The 9,751-nt window shown below is 44.4% G+C and overlaps 1 protein-coding gene across 1 annotated transcript in view; it reads left to right on the top strand.

Annotated features, from left to right (window-relative positions):
- Positions 1 to 2,967: 2,967 nt before the first annotated feature.
- Hectd2 (HECT domain E3 ubiquitin protein ligase 2) overlaps positions 2,968 to 9,751 on the top strand; it is a 63,272-nt gene continuing 56,488 nt past the window's right edge. Inside the window, exon 1 of the mRNA XM_057777981.1 lies at positions 2,968 to 3,224. Coding sequence (XP_057633964.1) covers positions 3,093 to 3,224 — 132 coding nt within the window. The 5' untranslated portion in view covers positions 2,968 to 3,092. The remainder of the gene's footprint in view (positions 3,225 to 9,751) is intronic.

Raw genomic sequence — 9,751 nt, 5'->3', positions numbered from 1 at the left:
TGTTGATTCCCATGGGAGGCCTTACGTTCTAAGGGGAGATGAGGAGGAGTAGGTGGGGGAGTAAGAGGTAGGTGGAGGGAGGGGAAACTGTGGTTGGTATGTAAAATAAAAAGTGATGGGAAAAATATGTTGCAAGGCTGATGGGATGGCTTGCTGGATTAAGACACCTGCTGCTCAGCCTGGCAACCTGAGCTGGATCCTCAGGAACCCACACTATAGAACTGACTCCCACAAATTATCTCTGACCTCCACATACGCAGTGTGGCACACAGAACAAATCAATGTGACAAAACTTAAAAATAAGACTGAAGGAAAATTTAAAATAGACCAGATGACTTCATAATGGCTGATTATGAACCATTCTTAAATGTTCTTCCAGAGCCAATTTTGTTATTGTTTAGCACGTTATTATTATTGTGTGTGGTTAAAGTAGAAGTTTTCTGTAAGTTAGACTCTCCGTTACCTTCTAACTCCATCTTTGACATTCTTCTTTGGAAATTATATCTCAAAATCCCATTTCACCCTCCCCTCTCCCATTCCCTTTGAGGTAGGTCACCTTTCTAAATTCCGATGGAAAACCCAATTAATGCAGTTCAATTGCATCTGGACTTAGGAGGGTCCTCACTTCTTCTGAGGCCAGTGAGTTTGCTCTTGACCATCACACTTGGTGTGGCTCAAAACATCTTCCGCATGCATTTATACAGAACAGCCAGAACTCTGTGTGACTCCCAACCCCAAACTGGGCACACAGCGTCTGTCGTGGCAGTTGTCTTTCAAGCCTCTAGCTTACCAAGAACACACACATGTCTACCTCCCATTTCCTACTCAGGCCTTGTAAGAAAGAGACATTAGGTCAGGTAAACTGAGAGGTATCTATTTAGTAGGGAGCGGAAACAAATTGAACATATTGCTTATCTTTTCTATATAAAGGGTGAATAACCAACCCCATGGACTTCTCTTCTCTGATGCAGCAGAAATGAACATTTCTGACTTGCCAGGTTTGGCCAACATCTAAATATTTTTGTTCTGTTGGGTGTGACTAGATGTACAGACACACTTTTATTTTGTCTCACACATGAAAAGTGGCAGCATAAGGCATGGCATCCAACTCGTTTCTCAGCCAAGTACTTTAATAGTAAACTGCTAAATTTAGTTATAGACAATAGGAAAGATAAGCCAGCACCGGCTTCAGTATTTAGTCTGTCGGTCTAGACACGGTAGCGCGGCACATCTTGTACGGTACAGTACTTGACAGTCTTCAACATTCTGACCCGCTAAGAGAAAAGAATGGTCGTTTCTCTCCCTAGGTCATTTCTGATACTTAAGAGAAGAGGTCTGGAAACAAAAGACTCAAGAAAAAGGAAGCCACGAAGTAATACCTACGTCATCACTTGGCTCTAAAGACAATCAGTACTGAAATACTTTTTGTTGACTGCTTTCTCATTCTTACTCCACACCTCTTGTTAATTAATAAGGAAATGTTGGGTGACAGCAACTAAAACTATAAAGCCTCCCGTGAATGAATGAATGCAAAACTTATTTCAAAAGAAATATACTAGGCACTATTGTAGTCGCATTATTGATTGCTGCAAATTCTGGGCTTCAACAGCAGCCCCATGCCATGAAGAACTTAGTATTTAGTTCTGTCGACTCGGAATTATATAAAATGACATCCTCCAAATCCCCCTTTGAGTTTGCTTCAGAGATATTCTTGCTCCTTGTATTTGGAGCTGAGTATTCTTGGATTAGAAAATTAACTTTACCATGAATAAAATAACGAAGTCTCAACTAAAAATCGCAAGACCTCAATGTCGAGAAATTCTCTATTTTTAGTAAGTGGTACAGTGAATACTTCCTCCCTGCCTGCCCCTCCATCAGCAGGTGTCTCTGCCATTCCAGCAGACTGATAAAAGGAAAAGGAGGGGGCGAGGAGAAAGGAAATTGTCTACGTCTTTCAGTGATGGAGGTGGGGATATTTTAACAGCACGATTTAAAACAATTCATGATTTAAATTCAATTTCAACGTTCTTACCCATAATTTATTACGCGGTTTATTAAGGATTACTCAGCAATTTGGGTATGTCCATCTGTAACTTATAAACGGAAGGGGACAAGGGATAAGAGGGAACGAAGGATGGGGAAGAGAGCGAAATGTAGGCGCGTGGGCACGGGAAGAGAGAGGCGGATTGGCAGTCATGAGGGACCGCGGCTCAGAAATGGAAAGTGTGGCCTGGCCGTCCTGCCCTGATGTGTGTGTGGGAGGGGAGCACGGTGCCGCATTGTCCTCTCCCGACCCTAGGCTCTTCTCCTGTAGGATGAGGTCACAGCAGGACGAACTGGGAAAGGATGAGTCGTAAAGGCGCCCAAACAAGCAGTCTCCCGGGGTCTGGAGGACCCGCAGAGCAGGGACGGTCAAGAGATAGCCGCGACCCTGAGCCGGCTTCGAGCGCGCTCCACGGGGGCGTTTAAAGGCCAAAGGCCACCAGCCAAGTCCCAGGTTCCCGGCTCGCCCACCGCTCTCGGCGGAAGGAAAGCCGGGGTCGAAGTCCGTGTCCGATCCTCAGCCGGCCCGTCGCCCACCCGAGTCCAGACCCTCCCACGAGACCCCACCGCGCGGTCCCGGGCTCCCCGTCTCAAGCGACAGCTCGCCAACAACATGGCGGCCCGGCGTCCTCCCTCCCCTTTCCCCCCCCCCCGAAAAAGCCTCCTCTGCGGGTCCCCGCTCTTGACGCCAGGCCCCGGCCCGAGCCCTAGACGACCCGCGGCGCGGCGCGCGGCCGAGCGTGCGAGCGGGGCGCGCGCGGGGGCGGCGGAGCCCGGCGGTCGGTCCAGGACGCGCGCGCGGAGCCGCGGAGTTGCGGGCGCGCGCGCCGACATCCGGACGCCCCCGGAGGCGCGCGTGGGGGCCGGGACCGCGCGCGCGGGGCCGCGGGCGGGCGGGCGGGCGGGCGGGGGCGGAGTGGCGGCGGCGGTTGGCAGCTGCGGCCCAGAGCCCTCTCGCGGCCGCGGCAGCAGCAGCGTCCGCCCCGGCTGCAGTCCGGCCGTCGCCGCCGCCGCCGCCGCCGCCTCGCGCCCCAGCCGCCCGGGCCGACATGAGTGAGGCGGCTCGGGATCCCTCGCCCGGAGCGCCGCCGGCCGGGGCTGCGGCCGCCTCTGAGGAGAAAAAGGGGAAAGAGCCGGAGCGCGAGAAGCTGCCGCCCATCGTGTCGGCCGGCGCAGCCTCGGTAGGTACGGCGGGGGTCGGGGGGCGCCCGGGCGGCGGGTGAGGACGGCCTGGCGAGGGGACACCGGGGAAGGCGCGCCTTGAGGGCAAGCGCGAACACTTGGGAGCTCTGCCTGCCCCACTCGGGGAGTGCGGTCCGCTGCCCGACGCTGGGCGTTTGCTTGTTCTCTGGGGTCTGGCTCCCTACTTTGTCGGAAGGGTCGGCATCATCTGATGGATGAGCAGAGATGTCAGGAGGGTGGCCGTGGGGCTTTCCACCGGGATGGAAAACCTGCCCTGGGGGCGCCGAGGCAGCGCTTCTCTCTTCTTCGCTTTTTCTGTCCTTTCTCCCTTCGGATTGAACAGACTCCGGGGCGAGTTTCCACCTAATTCTGACCTTTCCGTTGCTGTCAGGGTAGTGGGAGGTTAGATGCATCCCTGATGTTTTTATTTTTCCATGTGGTACAGACATGTGACTTAAAGGAGAGGGGCTTTTTCCTCTTTTAAAACTCGGTGATCGAAGCTTAATAGGGGTAATTTGTCAGCTGGATTTTCAATGGTTATTTGGAAGGCGCTCTCTGCCTTCAAACTACATACTGCCAAATGATGTCATGGGACATCATCCCTTCTTCCCTTTCCCCTGTTTGTACTGGTGGTTGTGAGTCTGGTTGCTTATAATTAACCTCTGATTTTAACATTTTTATTTGACATACTGTTTAAATACTTTGGGTAAGTTTGCTTTCGTGTATTTAAAGGTTATGACTTGTCACGCATCTGTACATGACAAAATAGTAAAAGTTTAGGGGATATTATACATTTTTAAATTTCTACTTGCAATTAGTTTCTCGAAGCCGCCCTCTAAAATGACTAAGAACTCACTAAAATAGCTCACTCCTCTTTATGAAGTATTAGTATTGGAATTATGATTTGGTAGGTTTCTGAAAAATGTATAAAGCCTGTAATAACTGAGTACTGGCAAAGACAATTCTTTTACCCTAAGTCAATGCAGCAAACCGTGAACAGCAGTGACATATCTAAAAGCGTAGCTCCAGCTGATTGGTTAATTGCGGCTGTGGTTTAGGGATTACCTTGGGAAACGCTTCGAAGCAAGTTGCCATTCATATTGCAGTCCCGGTTCCGGCTGCTTGTGCCTTGGGTTTTTAGAGCTTATTATGTAGGATTTCTTAACACTATTGTGTTTTGTTTCTCTCTCTCTCTCTCTCTCTCTCTAAATCTGCATGCCTTTGTCTGGTGTATGGAAATGTCTGAGTGTGGGTGTGCAGCACAGAGGTCAGGGGAACCTCTGGTGTCGGTCCTCATCTTGGAACATATTTAAGACAAGATGTCTTGTTTCCGAATCTTTATAAGCCAGGTTGGCAGGCTACTGATGTGTACAAGCATTGGAATCGCAGACGCACATCACTGAGCCCATCTTTACACGGGTTCTGAGGATGTGAACTCAGATCCCCACAGCTAGAGGCAAGTGATTTTACCTGCTGAGCCACCTCCCCAGCCTCTCAGCGGGTTTTTTCCTAAGGTGGTTATTAAGGACTTGGGGAACCTATCTGCTTTTAGAAGCAGTTATATGAATGACTTTAGTTTCTAAAGTCACGTACCCTTCCCCAAATCTGTATTTATACCAGTATAACTGAAAGGAAGGTTTGTAATAGAAAAATCACAGAAGTTGATTCAGTGTGGATGTAAGCCTAACATGTAATATCTGAAGCCCATAGGTCTTTGTGATTTCAAGTTTTTCAGATTTTAAGAAGGTTATTAAGTACATATAGTACACGGAATGCCTACAGTGAAGTCCCAGCCAGTTTCCCAAAATCAATCATATGTAAAACTGTAGAAAATTTGTTGTCTGATTATACTAAATAGAATAAGGTTAAAAAACTTACTTGCCTCATGCCATTTCAAGTCAGAGTCATGTTTTTCCCACCAAATGAATTGCAAAGACATGTATTTTAGGATTGTGGACTAGTCAAAAAGTCTATGGTTTAAGGATATTTTAAACCTTAAGTAAACAGTGGGGTAGAGAACAGTTTGGTCTAGGAAGGCAGTTTCTGCTGGTGCTCTAAAGGGTTTTCATCTTTCAACACTGGCACTGCTGTCGGAGTTTTAAATGGTACTTTAAGGGAACAATCTGTGTATTGTGTATTTGCCAAGGGTGTTTTCAGAGCTAAAAATTTTGAGGCATCACAATAAAGGGCCTAAGAAAAAATATGCTGACCTCTGTAGATCAGGAAAGTCAGCAACTGGGTGACTGAATTCACCAGTGGAGTGGGGAAGGCTTGATGGAATATGGTGGACAGGGAAAGACAGTTTATTGCCTCTTAGGTTGTTTTCAGACTCCTCATAGATTAAGCAGAACTCAAGGTTTTTTTTAGTAACCTAATTTTGACATCAGTTACTTTAGGTGACATTTTAGTGCTTCTTCCTTCTACCCCAAATTAATAGCTCTGTCTTTCCAAATTGAGTGTGTGTTTGAATTCAGGTGACCCTGCAGTCGTGGCTTTTTCAGAAGATTGGTGTGCCGTGGTTATGACGGTGTGGAAACAAGCAAGGGTGACAGCTGTCCAGAATAAAGAAGAGGCTAGGTCATGCTGGTCCTTAAGAAGGCTGAAAAGTTTAAGCTATATTCTGAAGGTTTAGAGATTCTCCCTCTAGGGTGGGAGAGAGAATGCTAGAAACTGATAAATCCTGGCATTACCTCATTGCCAAGTGCAGTTCCATTCAGAAGATCCCTGGCACAGGACTCAAACTAGACCAACCATCGAGTTATTTTGGTAGCGTGTTGAGGTCCTGACTCCCATCCCACACGGGTTTCCAGCCTTTGATGAAACCACAGTAAAGTCACCTGGGAAACATTAGAAGCTCTGTAAATCAGAATTTCAGAGAATGGAGTGGAGACGTTATATTTTTCTTTTAACTCCTTTGTATAACTAAGAGTGGAAACTGATTCTGCATACACTGAATTAAAAGATCTATGAGAATCTGTTTTCAAACTACACCCTCATCCCAAGTCTACTTAGGAACAGCTGTTAATGTGGCTGTATGACAGATGCTGGGGTGGGGATGCTGAAACGAATGACTGTTACAGTAGCTCGTGAGAGATGCCCAGGAAGCCCCAGATCGAGCCCTCAGAGCACTGTCAGCCATTGAGAGTTGGCCTCGGGCTGTAGACGGTACAAGGCCAAAGCTGAGCTAGTCAAGAATTTGAAGTAGTGTGTGTATGTGAAGAGCTGCTGATGGAAACACTGACAGACCCAAGTGGGGACGCATATCATAAATTCATTACTGATTAATACAAATATTAGAAAAACATGGTTAAAACAGGAGAAAATACTCAGAGAGGCAGAATTAACTCAGGCAAGTTGGGACAAGTTTGATTGCTTTAATAATTAATGAACTGGACAGGGAAGAGAGAGTCTTGTCTCCATGGAATGGGATATACCAAGGAATAAAATGGATTCTTTCAAGAAAGCTACTAAATTTTATACCCCCCCCCCATGTGTGTGTAAATGTGTGTGTGTGTTTTGCTGAGGATCAAACACTCGGGACTTTGTGCACATACATTCTACCACTGAGTTACAACTCCATCTCTAGTTTAGATTTTCAGTTTGCCCATAGACTAGGGACTGTGTCAGATAGGTAGGAGAAGAGTTTGAGGGAAAACACAAGGTGTTTATAGAGAACAATGAGGAAAGGTTTGTTTTCTCTATCTCTGGACCAAGTTAGAACTACCAATCACTGAACATTTTATGCTTAGCTTTACTAAATGCTGTACAAGACACAGTCGAAGCTAGCCTACAAGGTGCTGCCTCAGGTGATTCGAGGCTAATGGATAAAGAGCAAGTCAGTATGTAAACCTTACAATAAGCTACAGAAACAGTTTGTAATGTAGGAGATCATTGTGCGCAGAACTGTGAAGAAAGGCCTTGATGTAGAGGTAATTGTTTAAGCTGGCTGACAACTCAAGGAATGATAGGATCTGGATGAGCAAAAGAAAATACGCAAAGTAAACATGGAGAAAATAGCATGAGCAAGCCTTAAAGAGGAAAATTAGGGAGCAATAAAACAAGCCCAGTGGAAGCATGCTGCGGATTTGTGGGAATGCTTGGGGGCTGGAGAAGTTTGGATGTTTCCCCTGTGGTTAATGGGGAAGCCTATGGAATTCTTTGAATAGAGGGACAACATAATGAAATTCCTGGTAGTTAGACTGGAGGAGGTAGGAGGAAGGAAGTGAAGGAAGGAGGCTTGTGGTTCATGCTGGAGATGATGAGCACATCCACTGGAGTGGTGACCATAGAATAAAGTGGACAGGGTGGAGGAGTCCGCATAATGTGGAACCTAGGTGCCAGGAATGAAAAAAGAAAGATTAATACAGGGGCAACAAAAACAAACAACAATAACCACAGTTTTCTAGAGAAAGTTTCTCAGAAGGAAAAAGGTGGGGGAGAGCATATTATATATATAAGCATTCCTGCCAGTAACATTCCAAGAGAGAGAGAGAGAGAGAGAGAGAGAGAGAGATTTGTATGTATATGGAAACTCGTGTACCTTTCATCTGTTATATTATAAATGATGGTTAATGTTTCTCACATAATTTAATGAACTATAGATTTTAAAAAATATGTGTGACCTTGTGTGGTACATGCTTTTACCCTCACACTTTGGGGAGGTGGAAGTAGACCAGTCTCTTGAGTTCTAGGAGAGTTGGGACTACATAGCGAAATCTGCCTCTCTCTATCTCAAATGTGTGTGTGTGTGTGTGTAAAACTTTTGAGTGCTTACTCTGTGTATAAGTTATTATCCCATTTTCAAGGCAGACATTTAGGTCAGATTTCTTACACCTTCTAAAGGGTAAAATGATACTAAGGTGCAGAGGCTGTCTTTCCCCTGTTCTAAACTCTTGGTGTCCCTCTCTGCTGACAACATGTGGCACATTTTAAATGTTTTTTTTTTTTTTTTTGAAAAAAGGATGTGGTCCAGCAACATCTTATTTAAACTTTTTCTCAAAGATAGTAATATTATAGGAAAGAAAATATATTCTAGAATATCTGATCACTTTGTTTTAATGTTATGGTATGAATATATAATTAAATTCTATATAAAACAAAGCAATCTTATAAAGTAAAAATAACTCTCCGAGAGATTAAAATACTTTTTACAGAGTTTTCAGTTAAGAAAAGAGGGATGGTAGCTGTATAAATACATATCCTGGGCATCTAATTTTGAGTGGATTGTAAAGTCTCTCAACATTTTTTCTTTTTTGGCTGCAAAACCAGAATGCACATCTGCTTATTCTCGCATTCCTGCTCAATCCAGGATTTAGAACAAAAATAATTTGACTATATTTAACAATTGGAGAAAAATGTGTTTATAAATTGTGAACCAGAAATTGCCCCCAAAATGTCATGTGAGACCACTTTGCCATTTGTGATTCTTCATCTATAAAGTGAAGAAAATAATGATATCTGCCTCACATAATAGATATGAAATCTAAAATAATGCACATAAGAAGCTACATCTGTACTGAGAACTTGTAAGTCAGCCAGCCCTTGCTATTCCTATCATTTTGGTACTTTTCTTCTTAGCCCTTGGTATCAAGTGTAAGCTCTATGTCTATTGTCTTTACCAATTCATCCCTTCCCAGGCCTCACAGAATTAAGGGGTTCCCTGAGTAGCTGCAATAGGGGTATTAGCTTAGTATTACCAGAACTAGTAATTGCTTTTGGCGTTGTGTTTTAAAATTAACTCCCTTGGTTTTAGAGAAAAATATCAGCGGTGGATGAATGAGGAAGTGGGCAGAGCTGAGAAGGCTTTGAGAAGATCAGATTTCTGACTTTTCATTTACCTTTTTCTAGCATTACAGTTAAATGTATTGAAAAAAAAGTTCTGCGGTGAGCCTTATACAAATAACTGTTTGTTCTTAACTTGACATTCCTACCTTAAGAGAGATCTGTATGGCAATTTAGATTGTAGTTAAAATATTGTTTAGAATGAATGTAGTTGGGCTGGAGTGTGACCCAGTGGTAGAGCACTTTCCCAGCATGCATGAAGTCATGTTCCAGCCCCAGGGGTGGGAACCAAAGACTGCAATGCATATAGTTGAATGCATGCTTTAAATAAAAAATTTATTGAAATTTTACTAACTAGGCTGAATTGAAAAGTTATTCTGAAGTTTAGTTACCAGAGGTACAATAAAATTAACTTGGTGTTAATTCAGATGTTTTTATTAAAGAACAGCAAGATTCTTATTAATTAATTGTAGAATTGTGATCTTACTCCAAAAATAGTATTTTGCTCTGGAGAGATGGCTCACAGTTAAGAGCACTTATTACTCTTCCAGATGACTAAAATTCAGTTCCCAGCAGCCATGTTGGATAGCTCACAACTACCAGGGGATCTGATACCCTCTTCTTGCTCTGTATACCTGCACACATATGTACAACACACTCAGGCATACACACAAGTAAAAATAAAGCCTGAAAGTAAGTATTGTACTGTGTAAGGTTAATATTCTCTCTCTCTCTCTCTCTCTCT

The sequence above is a fragment of the Chionomys nivalis genome, chromosome 8 (assembly GCF_950005125.1).
Source record: "Chionomys nivalis chromosome 8, mChiNiv1.1, whole genome shotgun sequence".
Classification (NCBI taxonomy): Eukaryota; Metazoa; Chordata; class Mammalia; order Rodentia; family Cricetidae; genus Chionomys; species Chionomys nivalis.
The sequence above is the reverse complement of the archived record's forward strand: the minus strand, read 5'-3'. Positions and strand labels throughout refer to the sequence as shown.